The sequence below is a fragment of the Lepidochelys kempii genome, chromosome 3 (genome assembly GCF_965140285.1).
Source record: "Lepidochelys kempii isolate rLepKem1 chromosome 3, rLepKem1.hap1, whole genome shotgun sequence".
NCBI classification, from domain to species: Eukaryota; Metazoa; Chordata; order Testudines; family Cheloniidae; genus Lepidochelys; species Lepidochelys kempii.
The window spans coordinates 12,831,562-12,854,500 of record NC_136382.1 but is presented as its reverse complement, the minus strand read 5'-3'; the positions used below and the strand labels follow the sequence as shown (position 1 = coordinate 12,854,500).

General features: G+C 46.8%; 1 protein-coding gene across 20 annotated transcripts in view; it reads right to left on the bottom strand.

Annotated features, from left to right (window-relative positions):
* Nucleotides 1–22,939, bottom strand: part of PKHD1 (PKHD1 ciliary IPT domain containing fibrocystin/polyductin) — a 466,962-nt gene that overhangs the window by 436,302 nt on the left and 7,721 nt on the right. For all 20 annotated transcript variants that reach the window (XR_012157891.2, XR_012157890.2, XR_012157896.2 and 17 more), the window contains 5 exons: nucleotides 17,544–17,601; nucleotides 13,446–13,524; nucleotides 9,931–10,005; nucleotides 5,098–5,162; nucleotides 3,849–3,888 (listed from right to left, as the gene is read on the bottom strand). Coding sequence is in view for 15 of the 20 variants with exons in the window: in XM_073335719.2 (XP_073191820.1) it covers nucleotides 3,849–3,888; nucleotides 5,098–5,162; nucleotides 9,931–10,005; nucleotides 13,446–13,524; nucleotides 17,544–17,601 (317 nt within the window). In the remaining 5 variants the exon portion in view is untranslated. The remainder of the gene's footprint in view (nucleotides 1–3,848; nucleotides 3,889–5,097; nucleotides 5,163–9,930; nucleotides 10,006–13,445; nucleotides 13,525–17,543; nucleotides 17,602–22,939) is intronic.

Below are 22,939 nucleotides of genomic sequence, written 5' to 3'. Positions count from 1 at the left end.
TAAGTCTCAACACCATGGTGAGGTAGAGAAAACGAGTACAGCGAGATTAAGTGACTAGCCCACGTGTAACCTGTGCCTGCTTGGTGTGGCGCTCTGTCCCCCTCTAGTGGCAGCTAGACCAGACAGAGATTGAGGAGTCTGCTACAGCCTTGGCTAAGAGAGATGTGTCCTTTAGCTCACGCATTAAGCTCCAGGGGTCCCAGGTTTGGTCCCACAGGCAGGAATGTCTGTGAGGGGAGGGCTCCTGCCTCATACTGGCAATGAGGGGCGATCAACAGGTTATCTCAAGTGCTTATATACAAATGCACAAAGCCTTGGAAACAAGCAGGGAGAACTGGAGGTCCTGGTGATGTCAAGGAACTATGACGTGATCGGAATAACAGAGACTTGGTGGGATAACTCACATGACTGGAGTACTGTCATGGATGGTTATAAACTGTTCAGGAAGGACAGGCAGGGCAGAAAAGGTGGGGGAGTAGCACTGTATGTAAGGGAGCAGTATGACTGCTCAGAGCTCCGGTACGAAACTGAAGAAAAACCTGAGTGTCTCTGGATTAAGTTTAGAAGTGTGTGCAACAAGAGTGATGTAGTGGTGGGAGTCTGCTATAGACCACCGGACCAGGGGGATGAGGTGGATGAGGCTTTCTTCCGGCAGCTCACGGAAGCTACTAGATCGCATGCCCTGATTCTCATGGGTGACTTTAATTTTCCTGATATCTGCTGGGAGAGCAATACAGCGGTGCATAGACAATCCAGGAAGTTTTTGGAAAGCGTAGGGGACAATTTCCTGGCGCAAGTGCTAGAGGAGCCAACTAGGGGGGGCGCTTTTCTTGACCTGCTGCTCACAAACCGGGTAGAATTAGTGGGGGAAGCAAAAGTGGATGGGAATCTGGGAGGCAGTGACCATGAGTTGGTTGAGTTCAGGATCCTGACGCAGGGAACAAAGGTAAGCAGCAGGATACGGACCCTGGACTTCAGGAAAGCAGACTTCGACTCCCTCAGGGAACGGATGGCCAGGATCCCCTGGGGGACTAACTTGAAGGGGAAAGGAGTCCAGGAGAGCTGGCTGTATTTCAAGGAATCCCTGTTGAGGTTACAGGGACAAACCATCCCGATGAGTCGAAAGAATAGTAAATATGGCAGGCGACCAGCTTGGCTTAATGGTGAAATCCTAGCGGATCTTAAACATAAAAAAGAAGCTTACAAGAAGTGGAAGGTTGGACATATGACCAGGGAAGAGTATAAAAATATTGCTCGGGCATGTAGGAATGTTATCAGGAGGGCCAAATCGCACCTGGAGCTGCAGCTAGCCAGAGATGTCAAGAGTAACAAGAAAGGTTTCTTCAGGTATGTTGGCAACAAGAAGAAAGCCAAGGAATGTGTGGGCCCCTTACTGAATGAGGGAGGCAACCTAGTGACAGAGGATGTGGAAAAAGCTAATGTACTCAATGCTTTTTTTGCCTCTGTTTTCACTAACAAGGTCAGCTCCCAGACTGCTGCGCTGGGCATCACAAAATGCGGAAGAGATGGCCAGCCCTCTGTGGAGATAGAGGCGGTTAGGGACTATTTAGAAAAGCTGGACGTGCACAAGTCCATGGGGCCGGACGAGTTGCATCCGAGAGTGCTGAAGGAATTGGCGGCTGTGATTGCAGAGCCACTGGCCATTATCTTTGAAAACTCGTGGCAAACCGGGGAAGTCCCCGATGACTGGAAAAAGGCTAATGTAGTGCCAATCTTTAAAAAAGGGAAGAAGGAAGATCCTGGGAACTACAGGCCAGTCAGCCTCACCTCAGTCCCTGGAAAAATCATGGAGCAGGTCCTCAAAGAATCAATCCTGAAGCACTTGCATGAGAGGAAAGTGATCAGGAACAGCCAGCATGGATTCACCAAGGGAAGGTCATGCCTGACTAATCTAATCGCCTTTTATGATGAGATTACTGGTTCTGTGGATGAAGGGAAAGCAGTGGATGTATTGTTTCTTGACTTTAGCAAAGCTTTTGACACGGTCTCCCATAGTATTCTTGTCAGCAAGTTAAAGAAGTATGGGCTGGATGAATGCACTATAAGGTGGGTAGAAAGCTGGCTAGATTGTCAGGCTCAACGGGTGGTGATCAATGGCTCCATGTCTAGTTGGCAGCCGGTATCAAGTGGAGTGCCCCAAGGGTCGGTCCTGGGGCCGGTTTTATTCAATATCTTCATAAATGATCTGGAGGATGGTGTGGATTGCACTCTCAGCAAATTTGCGGATGATACTAAACTGGGAGGAGTGGTAGATACGCTGGAGGGGAGGGATAGGATACAGAAGGACCTAGACCAATTGGAAGATTGGGCCAAAAGGAATCTGATGAGGTTCAATAAGGATAAGTGCAGGGTCCTGCACTTAGGACGGAAGAACCCAATGCACAGCTACAGACTAGGGACCGAATGGCTAGGCAGCAGTTCTGCGGAAAAGGACCTAGGGGTGACAGTGGACGAGAAGCTGGATATGAGTCAGCAGTGTGCCCTTGTTGCCAAGAAGGCCAATGGCATTTTGGGATGTATAAGTAGGGGCATAGCGAGCAAATCGAGGGACGTGATCATTCCCCTCTATTCGACATTGGTGAGGCCTCATCTGGAGTACTGTGTCCAGTTTTGGGCCCCACACTACAAGAAGGATGTGGATAAATTGGAGAGAGTCCAGCGAAGGGCAACAAAAATGATTAGGGGACTGGAACACATGAGTTATGAGGAGAGGCTGAGGGAGCTGGGATTGTTTAGCCTGCAGAAGAGAAGAATGAGGGGGGATTTGATAGCTGCTTTCAACTACCTGAAAGGGGGTTCCAAAGAGGATGGCTCTAGACTGTTCTCAATGGTAGCAGATGACAGAACGAGGAGTAATGGTCTCAAGTTGCAGTGGGGGAGGTTTAGATTGGATATTAGGAAAAACTTTTTCACTAAGAGGGTGGTGAAACACTGGAATGCGTTACCTAGGGAGGTGGTAGAATCTCCTTCCTTAGAGGTTTTTAAGGTCAGGCTTGACAAAGCCCTGGCTGGGATGATTTAACTGGGAATTGGTCCTGCTTTGAGCAGGGGGTTGGACTAGATGACCTTCTGGGGTCCCTTCCAACCCTGATATTCTATGATTCTATGATTCTATGATTCCATCTGCTGGCGACCGGGATCTGTTGGCGTTACATCTGCTCACCGAGGAAATCCGTGACAGAGTCAGAAGTCGAACCCAGCAGTTAATAAGGAAGCTGCCACAATGCATACGCTGATTTCTACCCACAGCTCAGAGATCTCCGGTTGACTTTTTTGTCCAAACAACTGATTCATGAGCAAGGACAATGAACAGCACTGATAATCAAGCCACTGGGAGCGAGGCTCTTCTGCTGTGTAAAGCAAAACCCGCATAGAAATCTCACTGGGCATCAGCTGCCAGACACCCCTTCTGACACTGCATTTGGACCAGAACCAACCCCTTCCTCCTTCTCCACCCCTAACATTCACAACTGCAGTTCTGGTTTTGGCCCATCTAAGAGAAATAAATGTCCACAAGTCACTCAGCCACCCTGCACATGTAGAAGAGTGGTGATAGGGAATTATGCCCATCTGTATCTAATGGATACCCCTGTTCTGTGCACTTAAACAATGGCAAGGAGACCCCCAGATCCTTTCGATAGTCTCTAGGGAACTTTCTTCTTATTGCAATGATGATCAGTTCATCCCGTTGAGACAGCAAAGGGCCATGGCTAGGTATGTATATGCAAGTTCTATTAAACGTATCCAGGTCCTCTTTCTGGACCCAGAAATGCAGCGGTGCTACCAAGGAAACCACAGATGAACGAGGCAGCATTTCAGTTACTCACCTTCCTTTGTTGAACACTGAAAAGCTAACGTTCTGCGAACCTGTTGGAAGAGAAAACACACACAGTTAATGCAGGAACATGGGGGAGTCCGTAGAAAAAGCACACCAGACTAGGATCTACACTAAGGGCCTGATTCTCCTTTCTTCACTGACTTTACTCCGGTGTATCTCCATTGACTTCAGGGGAGCTATTCTGATTTACTGCAAGAGGACAAAGTGCATCAACTAGTTATGCTATGAGATGGCACAGAAGCTCGAGAACCACACCTCAAAAACCCCAATGGAGTGGTCACACCAAAACCAGATTGCACAGTCTCCAGCTGACAGAGGAGCCTGCCACATTATTATTATGGGAGCACCTAGAGACCCCAACTGAGATCAGGACCCCGTTGAGCCAGTCGCTGTCGCATTTTACAATCTAAACATTCAAAACAGAGTCAGGGGAAATGAGGCACACAGAAAGCTTCAGAGTAATCTTCTCAAAAGCCTCTAAGTCCTGTTTTCAAACATGACTAAGGCTCTTAGGAAGTTTGAGTCTCACTGAAAGTCAGTGGGATTTTGGCTCCCAAGTCACTTTTGAAAACAGGACTGAAGCACTTTTGAAAATATCACTCAAAGTGACTGCCCACAGCCTGCTAGCAGGTCAGTATCCAAGCCAGGTCTCTAGAATCCCAGTTCAGTGGCTTAGCCACCAGACCTAAATAACTCTGGGCTTCCACCAGGGCAAACCCTTACACATTGGTAATCATATGAGGCAGCTTCCCCCCCCACACACACCTATTCTCCTAGGAATGGCCTGTATCAAAGGCCTACAACTCAGATGACAAGCATAGCAGAAGGGGCACCTTCACAGCCCTAGTAACACAGTGATGTGAACCAATGAGCAAGTGACACACTGAGCCCACAAACACCATCAAAACTCAGCTACTCCAGGGACAGGGCCGTAAAAGTACATAGCTGGGGACAACTCATTCTTGTGCGCCTCCACTTAGATATGAGGAGGAAAGTTATCATGTAAAGAAAGGTGAAGGTCAAAAAATGGGTGAGGGAGGGAAATGTTTACAATAAATAAGTCATTAGGTTACAATCATAAGACCAGAGTCAGAAAGGGCAGAAGCGTTCCAGGGACTTGCTCCAGACCCTGGGTTTCCGATTGGACAGCTGTACACCCAGGGGGGTATTTCATTAATCATGCCACCTTTCGAGGCAGAGACCAGAATTGTAGGTGTACATGTTCTCTTTCCACTGACCGATATAGCTGCCTTCGATATGGCACTGTAAGGTCCCTGTTCCATGATCCATCTGAATGGGATAGCTGTAAAGAGACAGTGAAATTGTGAAGCCTTTAGAAAGGAAAGGGAACACAAGGAAAACACAGCCATACCATTCCAAACAAAACACAGCTTGTCCCGAGTCCCAGGGCTTGATCCTGATACTGGAAGGATGCTTGGACCCTCAGCTTAAATGGGAGGTGAAGGCAAACAGCATCTCACAAGACTGGGTCACTGGAGAAGGTGCGTAGGAGGAAGGATGTAAGGAAGAGGTTCAGTCCTGAGGTTGCTGTGATGCAGACTAGTTACTGGCCAGACCTTTCTGGGCATGTCTACACTGCAAAGTAAGCCCAGGGTTCAAACTCAGGCTCAAGCCTCAACCCTCTTCCATCTGCACACAAATCACGCTAACCCAAAGCTCAGACTCAGGGTCCCAGGACCCTACAGGGCTGGAGGTTCCGAGCCGGAGTCAATCTGGGAACCGGGACTCAAGCCTTATTGCTGTGCAGTATAGACACAGCCCCGCTGGACTTATGCTCTGGGAGCCCACCAAACTTATCCTGCAATTCCACGGGCTGACTTTCTTTGTCCTCTGGAAAGTCAAATTTGGTGGACAGCCAAGTTTTCCCACAACGCACCATGAACAAAGGGCTAGAGCGGCCACATTTTCGGAGAGCAATAGAAAGTCTGGGATGTGGGTGGTTGGACTTGGGCCTGCATAATGCAGTGTAGACACTGGAGACCCAGGATGGGATGGGGCCCAGGATTCAACAAGTCCTAACCTGGGGCTACCACTAAGTGTAGATGCTCAAGCCCTAGGTTAACAAACCTGTCCACTAACTTGAATTCTACTGACTCTGGGCTTACTCTGTAGTGTAGACATACACTCTATGGCCCCAAGGTATGAGAAATGCAACAATGGCTTAAAGGTGGACTTTGTCCCCTGTCACAATGTGGACTGGGCCTCTTTAAGGAGCCCCCAGCCCAATGGTGCCTCATTAATGGCCCCTAAATGGGGCCTGATAGACAGCAACTGATGCCTCTAAAGAGCCAAAGGGAAACAGAAAACAAAGGTTTCAGAGCAGCAGCCGTGTTAGTCTGTATCCGCAAAAAGAAAAGGAAGACTTGTGGCACCTTAGAGACTAACAAATTTATTTGAGCATAAGCTTTCGTGAGCTACAGCTCACTTTAATGCATCCGATGAAGTGAGCTGTAGCTCACGAAAGCTTATGCTCAAATAAATTGGTTAGTCTCTAAGGTGCCACAAGTCCTCCTTTTCTTTTTGAGAAAACAAAGGGAAACAGGAAACTGTGACAGAGACCAGAAGACTTCTGAAGAAGACCTTTGATCGGGGAAGGGTTTGGGCCAGGAAGTCAGAGGGCTGAAGATAGCTGAAGGCCAGAGAAAGCGGACTCCAGGGAAGAAGGGGGGAACATTCCAGCTAGGAAGGGCTGGGAGTTGCCTGCTGAAAGCAGGGAATTGAGTTGAACTTTGTAGATTTTATTTTGGGACTTCGAGTTTTGTTCTGAACTTTGATCTTGATAAACCCAGCCCCTATGGAGGGGTGGATTGCCTGTATGCACAATTTATTAAGGAGTCCTGAAGAGGAAAACAGAGGTAGGAAGCTGCAACACCCCTGACCACAAGGGGGTGCTCAGGAGGAGGCAGACCCGGATTATTCCCCCCACCCCAAACCACAGAAATGGAGAAACTGAGAATCAGGTCCTGTGTGTCTTTCAAAGAAGAGAGGAGTATTACCAGAACAGTTCTCTCTCAGAGGGGTGGTTATAGATTGCTAGCAGGCAAGCTAAGAATGTTGTTAATGTTGAAACTGCTTTGAAAAAAATCAATGATGCCAAGGGTAGGTTTGTAAAAGTTTAAACAGTAAGTTGACAAACTGCTTAAGCCCTTAGCAGTTTGGCCCTGCCACTCCCATATTTTAAACAAGGACCTTTTCATCAGCAGCGGAGAAGGAATTTATGATTTAAGGGAACTGAGATACTTATTTAGCCAAATATAAACTAACGCAAACAAGAATGCCACTGCCAGGAGCTGCTGTCCCGGGGGCATGAAAACTTCCCCCCCATGAAGATCCACTCTGGCAGCTTTCCTGTTAGTCACTTACACCTGTATTTAAAGTAAGTGCAGTGAGAGTGATGATACTTCCACCCTCTGTGTCACTTAGAAGAGTCAAGCGCCCGATCCTCATCTGCAATGAACTCATGCACAGCTGACATTGTCTACACTGGGAGCTTAGCCACTAGTGTCACCGCACCAGTGCAAGCCCTGGTGTGCTGCGTTGGTGGAGATCTTGTCTACAATCTCTATTGGTGCAGCTGGCCCCAATTTAACCCACATGGGGAAAGGGGGGTTTAAACCATGCTGTGTAGCTGCTTCCAATGCTGGGGCTTTGCACTGGGGGCGACTATCCGCAGCTAAAATCCCAACAGCAATAAGGCCTAAGCAGCCTGGAGAGTGCTGTGCATTCTAGCTCTACCCTCTGCTTTGCCCCTGCGCATTCCTAATACGCCTCCTACACTGGGGTGGAGTGGGCAGTGCAAAGGCAGCTATGCTGGCCCACTCCCATGGCATAAAAGGACCTTAGCTGTCAGGAACTATGGGCATGAGTTCCCTCAGCTGAGCCTGCGGCTAGCCTGCTCAGCCCTCGGGCCATTTAATGAGGCCAGTGGGGCTGGAGCAGAACTGCCTGATTGGCAGGCCTGCCCAACTGGCTGCCGGCAGCCCACAGGTCTGCATTTAAGCTCAGCAGCAGCGGCAGGTTGTTGGCTGCTCAACACTTACACAGACAGCTGCATTCTCCTATCCCACTCCCCTGCTTGGCTCCTGACTCAGCTCTGACCCTTGGCCAGTCTCCGCTCTGACCCTTGGCCTAGTGGTTAAAGCCTGTTCCTGGCTTTAACCATGAGGCCAGGCTCCAGCTCAAACCACTAGGTCAGATCTCCCACATCCCAGTCCCTGACACTTAACAAGGACTATGGAATCAGTCTCTTGTCTTTTGTTCAGTGCACATTTCCTAGCATGCCACTTATACTCAGGTTGGCAATGATTAAAGCCAAGGGACAAATTTTTGATGGACCAATTTTCCACCCGAAGACCCAGTATCATCAAAAACAAAATGTTTTGTGGAAAAGGGACAATTTCATAGAATATCAGGGTTGGAAGGGACCTCAGGAGGTCATCTAGTCCAACCCCCTGCTCAAAGCAGGGCCAATCCCCAACTAAATCATCCCAGCCAGGGCTTTGTCAAGCCTGACCTTAAAAACCTCAAAGGAAGGAGATTCCACCACCTCCCTAGGTAACGCATTCCAGTGCTTTACCACCCTCCTAATGAAAAAGTTTTGCCTAATATCCAACCTAAACCTCCCCCACTGCAACTTGAGACCATTACTCCTTTCAACAAGTTGTTCACTGGAAAAATTCTTAAAACAAGTTGTTTTGACTCTCATTGTTTAAACTTTGATATTAGATTAAATTATTGATTTAAATATATTTATACATATACTGCTTTTATGATTAGATGTATTGTATTTGGTGTTTCATATTATACTATTTTGACACTATCAAAATGATCCAATGTTTCTGAATCTAATTTTTTCTGAATTTCTGTTCCATAAGGCATTTTAACTTTTTGTTCCCATTTGGAACCAAAACAAAATTTTGAAACGGCAGAATTTCCCACAGAACATAAATTCAGTTTTCCAAGCAGCTCTAATAACTATGTTGTTGCCTAACAGGATGCAAGAGAACCAGGAACCTAAAACCTCCCCTGACTGTGGTAATCTAACAAGATGCAGGCAAACAACGAAAAAGATGAAATGTAATAAAGGCCAGGGCAAAGTTCTGCACTTAGGAAGGAAAGATCAAATGCACAACTACAAAATAAGAGGGATAAGAGGTTAGGTGGGAGTACTGCTGTAAAGGATCTCGTGGCTATAGTAGATCACAAATTGAATGAGTCAATGATGAAATGCAGTTATGAAAAAGGAGTGTAGTAACAGGAGTGTTGTAAGAAAGACACAAGAAGTAATTGTCCAGTTCCACTCAGCAATGAGGAGACCTCACTGGAGTACCGTGTCCAGTTCTGGGTGCTATGCTTCAGGAAAGATGTGGACAAACCGGAGAGAGTCCAGAGGAGAGCAGCAAAACTGATAAAATGTTTAGAAAACCTGACCAAAAAGTTAAAAAAACAAAACCAACCAAACAAAAAACAATGGGCATGTTTAGTTTTGAGAAAAGAAGACAGAGGGGAGCTGATAACAGTCTTTAAATATGTTAAGGGCTGCTGTAAAAGAGGAGTGTGATTCATTGCTCTCTCTGTTCACTGAAGGTAGATGAAGTAGTAATCCGCTTATTCTGCAGCAAGGGAGATTTAGTTGAGAAATTAGGGAAAACATTCTAACTATGAGGGTAGTTAAGCTCTGGAATAGGCTTCCATGGGAGGTTGTGGAATACCCATTATTGGAGGTTTTTCAGAACAGTTGGACAAACACCTGTCAGGGACAGTCTAGGTTTACTTGGTCTTGCCTCACTGCAAGGGGCTGGACTCAGTGACTTCGAGCTCCCTTCCAGCCCTACATTTCTATGAAAATCAACCATCTAGAACCCCATGCACTCCAATAGTTTACCCAATGAGCTGACTTTTCAAGAGCCCCTCGAAATTGTGACAAAGCACCTGCCTGTTGTTATCATAACCGAGATGGACAGACGATCCTCTACAATCAATCATATGGAGATGTCACAGCAATATGAAATTAGCTACAACCCAAAGCAAAAAGAAGATCACAAACTAACATGCTTCTCGTTTGCTTGTTGGCAAAAGAACAGAGGCTGATCCATCCATCTCCTTCCGCCTCGAGGATAACAGGGCTAGATAGGAAACAAACAGGAAAGATGTGACATTAGGGGAAGCCATTAAGCTCAAGGGTGAAATTCTGGACCGACTGAAGTCACTGGCAAAATGTCCACTGGCTTCGGTGAAAAAATAAATTCCATATTTTGGCACTATTTGACTTGACAACCCTGGAAAGCTGTGTCCCATACACCTTATGAAACATGCACAACTCTTGCAAACCTAAGGAGCCCTAGCCTCATTCACTGGGCATTTTACAAGATCCACATGAATGAGGCAAGAGCTCATGTGAAATCCTGCTCCAGTCACTGCACATATTCACTAAAGGTGAGCATAGCGGTCCTATAAAATTATAGGCTGAATCTATTCAGTCCATTGAATTTTCTCGAGTATGCTCACCAGTGTTTTGAGGTTATATTGTAAATAAATGAAACCAGCATTTCAGTGGAGGATACCAACACACCAAAGCTACACTGAAACACATTCCAACTTTCCATTTCATTAACCACAGCACTTGTATTTCCCATTGAAGATGGGTGAAACAATAACTGGTACTGAATGCAGGATGTTAATCAGTATCCAGAGGCTAGGGTTGTTGACTCTGAATCAGCTGGTGTAAATCAGTGCAGCTCTACTGACTTATGATTAGGACTCTGTGTCATGGAGGTCGTGGATTTCATGACTTCCTGCGACCTCTGTGACTTCTGCAGCGGCCAGCGCGGCTGACACTGGGGCTAGCTGCTCAGGTGACCTGGGGGACAGCCAAGCTAGCCGTTGCTGGAGCGGCTCTGCAGCCAGCTGCTCGGGTGGCCCCGCAGCTGGCCGCCACCCTGGAGGCCCCGGGCAGCTGGCCCTGGTGACTGCCTGAGCAGCAGTCCTGGGGGTGGCCAGAGCTGCCGCAGCTCAGCAGCTCCTGGCAGCGGTCCCAAGGTGGCTGGAGCAGCTGCTGGCCCCCCCCAAGGCTCCCCCACCCCGGTGGTGGCCAGAGCTCCTGGGCAGCTCCTGGGCTCCCAGGGATCCCCCCAGCAGTGGCTGAAGCAGCCACCTGCCCCCCGAGACATCTCCGCAGCAGCAGCCAGAGCAGCTGCTGCCCGGCTCCCCGCACAGCAGTGGCCAGAGCAGCCGCTGTCCCTTCTGCAGCGGCTCCCCCCATCAGCACCCCCGCCTAAGGTCCAATCAGGGGTATTTATGGTATAAGTCACCTGCACTATAAGGTGGGTAGAAAGCTGGCTAAATTGTCGGGCTCAACGGGTAGTGATCAATGGCTCCATGTCTAGTTGGCAGCGGGTATCAAGTGGAGTGCCCCAAGGGTCGGTCCTGGGGCCGGTTTTGTTCAATATCTTCATAAATGATCTGGAGGATGGTGTGGATTGCACTCTCAGCAAATTTGCGGATGATACTAAACTGGGAGGAGTGGTAGATACGCTGGAGGGGAGGGATAGGATACAGAAGGACCTAGACCAATTGGAAGATTGGGCCAAAAGGAATCTGATGAGGTTCAATAAGGATAAGTGCAGGGTCCTGCACTTAGGACGGAAGAACCCAATGCACAGCTACAGACTAGGGACCGAATGGCTAGGCAGCAGTTCTGCAGAAAAGGACCTAGGGGTGACAGTGGACGAGAAGCTGGATATGAGTCAGCAGTGTGCCCTTGTTGCCAAGAAGGCCAATGGCATTTTGGGATGTATAAGTAGGGGCATAGCGAGCAGATTGAGGGACATGATCGTCCCCCTCTATTCGACATTGGTGAGGCCTCATCTGGAGTACTGTGTCCAGTTTTGGGCCCCACGCTTCAAGAAGGATGTGGATAAATTGGAGAGAGTCCAGCAAAGGGCAACAAAAATGATTAGGGGACTGGAACACATGAGTTATGAGGAGAGGCTGAGGGAGCTGGGATTGTTTAGCCTGCAGAAGAGAAGAATGAGGGGGGATTTGATAGCTGCTTTCAACTACCTGAAAGGGGGTTCCAAAGAGGATGGCTCTAGACTGTTCTCAATGGTAGCAGATGACAGAACGAGGAGTAATGGTCTCAAGTTGCAGTGGGGGAGGTTTAGATTGGATATTAGGAAAAACTTTTTCACTAAGAGGGTGGTGAAACACTGGAATGCGTTACCTAGGGAGGTGGTAGAATCTCCTTCCTTAGAGGTTTTTAAGGTCAGGCTTGACAAAGCCCTGGCTGGGATGATTTAACTGGGAATTCGTCCTGCTTTGAGCAGGGGGTTGGACTAGATGACCTTCTGGGGTCCCTTCCAACCCTGATATTCTATGATTCTATGAAGTCATGGACAGGCCACGAGCCATGATTTTTTGTTTCTTGCCCGTGACCGGTCCATGACTTATACCATAAATGCCCATGATTAAATCCTCGCCTTACTTATGATTTATATCGTCTGAGTTCCCTAACTGGAGAATTTACCTGCGACCCACCAGAATGCTGCCTCCCCTGCAGCAAAAGTCTGTTGCTTCAGAGACTGGTGAATAAAACACCCTAGGCAAACGTGCAATGGGAGAATATTTCTTCCTGACCTCTCGGCTGAGCAGTGAAATTCTTGAAGCATGAGGTCTGATTACCCTTCTCGTCATGTAAATTGCTGCATGACCAAATACTTTAAAGTAACTGTAGACCCTCTGGGCCCTGATTCTCCACAGCCTTACACAACCATGTCTACACATGCCAGTTCAGAATCCGCCAGTCACTTAGCCTAGTGGTCGCATTTTATCCCCACTTTGAACTCGCTGGGCCTCTGTTACCCTCCACCTTGTGTGACCATTTACACCAATGGGAATTCAGAATGGTGGCATTTTACACCCACCTGACCCTGGTGTAAATGACCACTTAAGCAACAGGGCAATGGAAAACCAGGTTGCCACTCTGTGGAAGTGCAAGAGACTCTATGAAGCTCGAGGCAGTGGAGAGTCAGGCACACAGCCCAGATCCTCCAGGGTATTTAGGCATCTATCTTCCAGAGATTTCAATGGAAGTTAGGAGTCTAAATACCTTTGAGGATTTGGCCCACTGTTTCTTAAGAGCTCTACTTTAACTTTACATTTGCCGTGAAAATTACTCTCCCCAACCAAGCGAATAGAATTTCTAAAAATGCAATTGGAAGAGGAAATTTATTAACTTGTAGTTTTCTACATTTGAAATTAGTTTCTTTTAATCTCTTAACCCAAATAAAACCTCCAACATCCAGATGCAATTACAGTACAATTCACACTGAGCCACAATTGACTGTGCAAACGCTCAATCAACGGACTAGCTTAATGGACCAATTGCAATTAGATTAACAAAGTTTGCTGGAGCCCAACTCGTGAGCTGCAATAAACCACAACAAGAGGAAACCAGCAGCTCTGTGCCAACTGGTTGCAATTTATTGCTGTCAAGGAGGCTGATCGAAGAAATGCCCAAAAAAACCAATCACATGGACAGAGCCAGAACATTAATATATGTAATTACCCATCAATATAGTCAGCGTTAAAGTCCATGGTTTCGTATTTTCCAGCAATGATCTGCCCACAGACTTGTATTACGTTTCCTGTTTAAATGAGAAATAAAATAAAGGGATTATTTTTAAAACAGCATGCTAATGTTTGTGGAGTAAGGCAGCTGGCAAAGTGGGGGTTAAGGGCCAGATTTACTAAGGGGTATTTAATAATTATTATTATTTGTATTACCAGAGTCCCTAGAAGTCCCCAGGCATGGCCCACTGTGCTAGGCACTGTACAAACACAGAACAAGAGACAGTCCCTCCCCCGATGAGCTTACAATCTAAAAAAGACAAGAGAGACAGCAGATGGATAAAGACAGAGGAGCACAAGGAAACAATACAGGTGCCTAGTGGGACCTACAAAAGTCCTTAGGCCGGCAGCTCCCACTGACAGTCAACAGGAGTCAACTATTTCACTCACTTAACTGGAAACTCATTTTTCTTAACTGGAAACACAACTAAAAAGAGAATTCCAATTTCTGGTTTTTCCAACAGACACCAACAATTTTTGACAAAATAAAAAAAAAAAAGTTCCTCTACTTTTTTCATTGTTTTTTTAAAAAGTGTAGAATTACCTGGCCAGCTTTCCTGCTGAATCATTTCAGTTAGCCAAACGGCATCTTTCGGACATTGTTTTTTTATTTTGGAGACCCGAGATTGTGCTTTTATGTTAATTACAGACCTGAGTCAGCTGAGCACTTAACCACATGCTTAAGGTTGAGCTGATGAGTAGCCCCATCATTATTCAGGAAAGCATTTAACCCCTGCTTCCCATTAGGCATGTTAATTTCCATTAGACTATCTGCAGGATTAAAATTAGGCATGTTCTTTAGCACTCCATTGAATTGGGGCCGTTAATGCAGTACTGAAACTGAATAGGTAAAAACCCACAACAAAAGTCAGTGGGTCAAAATCTACTCTCTTTGCCCTTAACTCCAGATTAACACCATTGATTTCAGTGGGCACATTTCACTTTTACACTGGTGCAACTCAGATCAGAACTTATCACCACGCATATGAATTATGAGCTGGAAAACACGGTTATCCCTATTGGACAGGTGATTGAACTGAGGCAAAAAGAGGTTAAAGGACAGATTTTTAAAGGAATTTAGGCACCAAGTTGGATTTTCAAGTGTCCAGGGCCCAGATCCTCAAAGGTATTTAGGTTCTGAACATCTATTGATTTCAGTGGAAGTTGGAAGTCTAAGGGCCTTTGAGAATCTGTGTCTGGGTGTTTAATTCTAAATTAAATCAATGAGATTTAGGCACTAGACACTTTTGAAAATCTCAGTTGGCTCCTTTCTGCATCTTTAGCGATCTAAACACTTTTAGAAATCTGTCCCTAAATGACCTGCACAAGGCCACCCAGAAAGTCTACGGAAGAGCTGCAAATAAAACCCAGGAGTCCTGATGGTCAGTCCTCTGCTCTGAATGAGACAACACTGCCTCCCCGTTACCTCACCGAGGTCAGCGCCAGTAGACCTGGGTCAGGTAAGTACGTTTTGCATCACGCATTGGTGAAGCGTGGCTCATCAAAGCCCTGAACTTCTGCAAAGGGCAGGGTCAGCTCAAGGGGTCAGAATCTTGCTTTTGTTCCCTGGGGGCCAGCTGGCTGTTTAACTTTGCAATAGATATAAATTGCAAGAGGACAGGATTGTTAACTTCGTGTCTCAATATAACCCTAACAACATTTACTCCTCTTCTCCCCTGGCTTTTGATTGGTAACTTCAAGGACTTTTCAATGAAGCAAGCAGAATGGTGTGGAAAGAAATTGCTGAAGAGCAATTCCTGCTTTGAGCAGGGGGTTGGACTAGATGACCTCCTGAGGTCTCTTCCAACCCAAATCTTCTGTGATTCTAAGAGCAGGCTTCTGATGTTCTCAGCAGCAACTTATTCTATAAAAAGGATGGGAGAGGAGGCAGTGCAGGGTTCACACACTGGAGGAAATAGACTTTGGAGGTGGGGTGACTCACCACAACACAGCTGCAGTCATTAGAACAGGTACAGGGTCTGACATCCAACACAGATCCCGACAGTGAAGGATCACTGAAACTGGGCTTTGTGTGTTTAGAGAGATTTTTAGAGGCGCCTAGGGGAGTCAGGAGCTCAATTTCCACTAAATTGCCCTGAGACTTGGACATTTAACTTTCAAAATCCCAGCTCAAATAAAATACATTCAAATAAAAGAACACACAGACACTAGGGGCCAGATTGACAAAGAAATTTCAGTGCCTAAAGATGCAAATAGGTGCCTAGTAGGATTTACAAAAGCACCTAAGTGAGTTAGGTGCCTAATTTCCATTGACTTTAAATGGAAATTAAGCACCTAATCTGTGTAGGTGCTTTTTTAAATCTCACTAGGTGCCTATCTGCATCTTTCAGCACCTAAATACCTTTGTTAATTGAGCCCTAGGACACTTGCTTTCAAAGCACTTCAAAGTCCAAAACGGTAAATTATACTTAGATGATCTTCCAAAGTAGCTCAAAAATGTCAGTGGAATTATGGCACAAAGAGACCAAGTCCCTGAATCCATAGCTCACTGTCAGACAAACCATCAGTGAGATACACATGCCAAAAGAGAAAGTCATAGACACCTGAAACAGACAAGCATCTATTCTGATCTGAAGTCCTATACAAGTGTTTACTTCCTCCTGCTTGACTCTCACAGAACCAGGCTTGGGCTTTGTCTACCAATTTTTTTTTTGCTGATTGAGGCCCCGATCCAGATCTGCTCACGCAAAGCCCCTTTGAAGTTAGTGAGACTCTGTGGGTGCAGCGGTTTGAATGGGGTTGCAGAATCAGGACCTAGGACTTTAATCCCTTTAAAAGTAATTACCCCCCCCCAAAAAAAGGAGCCAGGAGATCACCAGAAATACAGATAACCAAGGCATGCACTATTGTTCTACAACATCCTCCTACTCAAACAGCCTTGTGCAAAGGCAGTCAAGTGCCCCACTCCTACAGACACCAAATGCAAGTGTTACCCACTAGTCACTGCATGCTACTAGGATTACCAACTTTCTAACCACACAAAACTGAACACCCCCACCCCGCCCCCTGCGTCGCCCTTTCTGAGGCCCCGCCCATGCTCTACCCCTCCTCCAAGGCCCCACCCCCACTCGCTCCATCCCCCTTCCCTCCATCGCTCGTTCTTCCCCACGCTCACTCTCACTTTCACCGGGTCAGGGCAGGAGGTTGGGGAGGGAAGGCGGGTGGGCAGGCTCTGGCTGGGGCTGCAGGCTCTGGGTTGGGGCTGAGGGGTTCGGAGTGTGGGAGGGGGTGTGGGCTCTGGGGTGGGGCAGGGAGTTGGGGATGCGGGGCGGTGGGTGAGGGCTCCAGCTGGATGTGGGGCCAGGGATGCAGGACAGGGCTCTGGGCTTGACCAGGGAGTTGGGGAGTCAGGGGGCTGAGGGCTCCAGGGTGCGCGGTGTGCCTGGCAGCATTTATCGCGGCTCTGAGGAAGTGGCCGCCAGGTCCCTGCAGCCTCTAGGCGCATGGGTGGCCAGGTGGCTCTGCGTGGTGTGCGCTGCCTTTGTGCCCGCAGGCCCCACTCCCCACAGCTCCCATTGGTCATGGTTTCCAGTCAATGGGAGCTGCGGAGCCGGTCCTGAGTGAGGAGGCAGTGCATGGCTCCTCCCTGGCTGCCCCAGTGCCTAGAGGCCGCAAGGACCTGGTGGCCACTTCCTGGAGCCACGTGGAGCCAGGGCAGGTAGGGAGCCTGCCTTCGCCCCAGGTCCTGGCTGTGCCACCGATCGGACTTTTAACAGCCCGGTTGGCGGTGTCAACGGGAGCCGCCAGGGTCCCTTTTTGACTGGGCTTTACGGTTGAAAACCAGACACCTGGCAACCCTACATGCTAAGCATCCTCTCTGTGCCTGATCCAGAGAATATGAGTCTTACTAACTATAGAGCCTTGACTTCATAGCTCAAGCTATAGTAGCTCATGCTTTCAGCTCTGTAGATGCCTAATTTAATCCCCAGTGTATCAGCTAAAATGGCAGCCCTTGCCAGGAAGATGAAAATATGTAACATCAAAGCAGTCTCCATTTTAAAGGAAGATCCCTTACCTGGGACGCCAGATGGTGGATTAATTTGGTAAACCACAGGTGTCTGTGCAACAGAAAACTGCAAGAAGAATTTTGTTGTTAAATAAACAAGCTTCCACAGCAGCCCTACAAGATCTGATTATGCATCATTCGCAACACAGCTGGCAACCAGCATTTCAGACACACTTATTTTGGGGCTTGTCTTTAAAGTGCATTTCTACTCTGATGAGTGACTACGTAAAACTGCCCCCTTCTTATAGGCAAATTTCCTCCCAGTGTGTTCTGAGTCAGATCTGCCCATTTTAGTGATGACAATAGGTGTTTACTGCTGGTTACTTCTGTTAGCTCTGCAGAACCAGCACAGCGAAGAGAAGAGAGAGCTGCATTCGTCTCCATCTTGTGCCTCACCAATAAAACTGTTATTAAGTTGCTAATCAGTTACACTGGTGCATCCTCACTGAAAGCAACAGGTCTGTACCGGGGTCACCAAGGATCTAATTCAACCTGCAGGACAGAAGGGCAATATGATCTCATGCTCCAGAACATAACCTGATTGTCAAGGTTCCTTCCCCACTCTGAACTCTAGGGTACAGATGTGGGGACCTGCATGAAAACCTCCTAAGCTTACTTCTACCAGCTTAGGTTAAAACTTCCCCAAGGTACAAACTATTTTACCCTTGGACTTCCACTGCCACCACCAAACTTTATCTGGGTTCCTGAAAAAACATAGTTTGGAAACGTCTTTCCCCCCAGAATCCTCCCAACACTTGCACCCCACTTCCTGGGGAAGGTTTGGTAAAAATCCTCACCAATTTGCATAGGTGACCACAGACCCAAACCCTTGGATCTTAGAACAATGAAAAAGCATTCAGTTTCCTTACAAGAAGACTTTTAATAGAAGTAAAGAAGAATCACCTCTGTAAAATCAGGATGGTAAATACCTTACAGGGTAATTAGATTCAAAACATAGAGAATCCCTCTAGGCAAAAACTTAAGTTACAAAAAAGACACAGACAGGAATATTCATTCTATTCAGCACAGCTATTTTCTCAGCCATTTAAAGAAATCATAATCTAACGCATCTCTCGCTAGATTATTTACTAAGTTCTAAGACTCTATTCCTGTTCTGTCCCCGGCAAAAGCATCACCCAGACAGACACAGACCCTTTGTTTTTCTCCCTCCTCCCAGCTTTTGGAAGTATCTTGTCTCCTCATTGGTCATTTTGGTCAGGTGCCAGCGAGGTTACCTTTAGCTTCTTAACCCTTTCCAGGTGAGAGGATTTTTCCTCTGGCCAGGAGGGATTTTAAAGAGGTTTACCCTTCCCTTTATATTTATGACACTGATCACTGCAGAAGTTGGAAACTAGGGCCAGATTATAACTCTGGGAACAGAGTGGAGATCCCAGACACAGCCCCTCTGGAGTGGAGAGCATTCCTGGCAGCCCTAGTCTTTCCCTGGTGCTCCTGAAGTCCTATGTCTCTGCCTCTTGAGCAGTGTCATTGCATGCAGGAAGGTGTCACTACAGTGTCTCTCCACTAGGGCACAGTCCCACATGTTTCCTCAGTGCATTGCATTGCCCAGTTGACCACGGGTATCGTGGTACAGAGCTGAACCAATCATTCTTAGCAAAAAATCGAATCAATGAAATTTCTTTTTCTTCTCCTCATTTGTTCATGAGCAGCCTGAGATTGTCCCGAATTTCTTTGTACCTTCAGAATTGCTGGCTGAATCATTTCTACAAATGATTCCGGGCCTGATGACCATTTGTAGCCAACGTCTGCAATCTAAGCATTAGTTTTTATTGGAATTACAGCTCACATGGCATCACTTGTTTTACCTGAACGTAACTCTTAGCCTCAGGTTCCTAGTGTGTGAGTTTCAGTTTGAAACCCTGCTGTTTTCTGTGAATATTACTGATGTTTATAACATGCCTATCTGTTGCTCTGGGGGTTGTTCTCCCATATGCAGTTAACACTCCCTGCAAGCATTCCTGCCAATTCACTCCTTCTCTAGACTGTTCTTGGAAAGCAAACATAGGAAGAATGAATACAGAGCCAGCTCCTCCACTGGGATAAACTGTCATTGCTTAAGTCACCTCCAGCCAAGGATCTGGCTCCCAGAGCTTTACACAAGCCAGTATCAGAGGAGTATTGTGGGAGGTATTTACCCTGCTCCAACTGTAGAAAGGAAGGGCTGGAAGGAACTTCAAGAGGTCCTCTAGTCCAGCCTCATGTGCTGAGGCAGAATTAAGTGTATCGTGGGGGGTTTTCTGGCTCCTTCTGCAGCTTCTGAGACTGTATAGTGTTAAGAGTCAGGATACTGGATTAGATGGACCAATTGCCTGATCTGATCTGACAACTCCTGAGTTCTTAGAAACATGCAGCATTTGGGATTTTCATGAGATGTCATCCCAAAACTGGACAACATGTGAACCGCAGTTTCAGCTGCAGTGGTCAGAGCATGGTAAAGAAGCCCAGCTTTGTATTCTTGGGAGGCAGTGGATAGGCACTGGATTGGGAGGCTGGAGATTTGGGTTCCGCACATGGGCTGCTGCGTGACTGTGTCCTAATCACTTTGCATCTGTGCCTCACTTTCCCCATCTGTAAAATGGGAAGGATGATACCTATCTCCCTTCGTGAAGCACTTTGAACTCTCCAGATGAAAAGCAACATGTAAGAGCTAAGGGCCAGCTTCACAAAGGTATTTAGGAGCCTCGTGGGATTTACACTGACTGTCAGTGGGAGGTAGGAACTTTTCTAAATCTTACCAGGTGACTATCTGCATCTTTAGGCACCTAAATACCTTTGTGAATCTAGACCCAAGTATTATTAATGGGCTAAAGTAAACCCTGATTCCATTTACATCACTGGCAAATGCCTATTGATTTCAATGGGACCAGGATTTATCCCTATTAAAAAGTAAGTGGGTCCTCCTACACTCTCATTCTCTTCCCCCATGCCCACTATCCCTCTCTCTCTCAGATCCTAGCCATCTCTCCCTCTCCCTTCCCGACATGCACTTATATTCTGGAGTCAAGCACTCGGAGTATCCCCTTGAGCAGCCTAAGACCTGGCAGAGCCGGGGTCAGATTTTCCAGGACTTCACAACATTGATTCTATCTGAGCTGTCATGTGACCCAACATAGCTTTGCACTCTCTGATAGATTCTGGCCTCTGCCTCCCTCTCGGGCTGGAGACATGGCAATCTAAAAAATTCATGAGCATTAGCATCAAGCTCCCTTCATGCCAGTCATCGCAAAGGAGAGAGATCAGCACCGGCCCACAGCCAGCCGGACTGGCTGGAGCAAGGAGCGGATTAGAGCAGCGAGGCAACAGCCACCAGCTGATAGGAAAACCTTCTGTGAGCAGTTCAGACTTGTCACTGCCTGCAGCGGGTTTTGCAGTCTACTGGAGAGGCCAAATTAATTGTTTAATACTCATGGCTCACAGGTTTCCAGTCCCAAAACAAAGAGACGCATTGTGGTTTATTTCGCTTGGAATGTCTCTCATTAACAGCATCCCCTGGTGATTTTTCATCAACTCTCTAAGCTAGCTGAACCGCCCAATGACTTGTATGTGTTAATGTGCCATTTGCTGAAAACATCAGGATCTCCTGCTCGCTCCTAGAAAAGAGCTAGACAGGACTGACAAGCACAAATGGGCTCGTTCTCTAGCAAACAGCGATGGCTGAGGGTCCTGCTCTGCCAGGGTTAAGTGATTTCTGTAACCCTAGAATAATTTTAAACCCATTGCTCTTATAAATCCTGATCCTGCACCCATAAGAGTCACTGGTGCTTTTTTTCATTGACGTTAGTGGGAGCATAATTGAGGGTTTTAAAAAAGGAGCCAAGTGGAATCATCCTTATTTTACAAATGGGGAACTGAGAAGGTAAAACGACCGTTGCCACAGTAATTCGCAGGTAGCGATGGAAAGAGAACCCAGGAATCTGAGCCTTCTTCTGCTCTTCCCAGAGCCTCCATTGCTGCACTGGATATGCAGAAAGACAAAACACGGCATAATGCATCTTCGTCTGCATTTCCTGGCTTCACCCACAAGTGGAAACACACCCAGAAAAGTTCTGCTGGAGAGGGGCATTTTTAGCAACCAGCCAGGTGCTCAAGTTATTGGGATAGAAGATGGATTAATTTATGTATTGCCAAAAGCAGCACCGGTCAGTCCTTTGTATGAGCCTTATCACCACCAAGGCAAAGCCAGGAGAGAAGGGGGGCAGTGATCATGAGGCCCGAGTCTGATTCTATGTCCTCTCTGATATGCTGAGGTAAGGGTCTGTGAAAAACAGGAAGTCTACCCATATTTGACTTCTGATGTATGTGTGTGTCAGGGCCCACGAGACTGCGGACTCTGCAAAAACACATGTGTATAACTAACAGCTTAAATAGGGCTTGCTTAATGGTTTTTTCTTTGATTGACATGCTGTTGACATAATTGTAACAGTTACTAACATAAAAGGGGTAGACAGGTCTGAGGAATTTGTATTTGACCTTTTGGATATCTCTTGAAATCCACAGTGACAGGCAGGTCGCTGGCCACTTGAACCTTGTCGTTTGACAACTTGACACCCCTCCAGATCACGGGTAACTATTTTTTGGGAGTGATCTATAACCTATTGTATTTGTATGTGCTTGAGACTAAATAAAGCAAAGACTTGAGTAAAGGCATTCTCATGAAAGTGCTGGAGACTAATAAAGCGAAGGCTTTAAGTAAAAGCATTTGATTGTGTGTGATTTATGCCAGCCCTATAGGAGACAGAGGTGCTGCATCTCCCTTGGTTTATTTCCTGATACCGCCTTGCAGAAAGTAAAGTTACCGAGAGCTTTGACTTTAGCGAACCCCAGGTAACACTCCCAATAAGGCCAAAACTCACAAAGAATTGCAAACCTTGAAGGCAGAGCTGATCTCAAGATTTCCAATAGAATTTCAGAGTGACAAAGTTCAGAAATATCTGGATACATGCCATGGGGAGCAGTGCCTGACTGCACCCCTTCCCTGATGAACCCATGGTTTTGGTATACAGGCCTCTTGGTTATCATGGGTTTCATGCCATAGCCCATAGGCCTAGCTTCCTTTATTATATTCGCTGCCTTGCCTTCAGTTCTACATTTATTATATTTAGCAGTAATGCAAGGAACCTACAGGCCTGTACCCTCTAAGACATTAGCTTTAGGAGCTAGTACAAAGCTTGAGGCCTATGTACTTTGGCACAGATAACCAGCTCAAGGGTAAGCCCTAGCTATTGGGGAACTGGAAGTAGAGTGTGTAGAGGACAATATTCTCCATAATGACATCAGCCAGCCACAGGAACATGAGCTAACATCAGCTTCTGGATAGAACGTTCACAAATGTCTAACCACAAGAGTGCCATGGCAACGAACTGACTTATATAAGTGGAGAACAA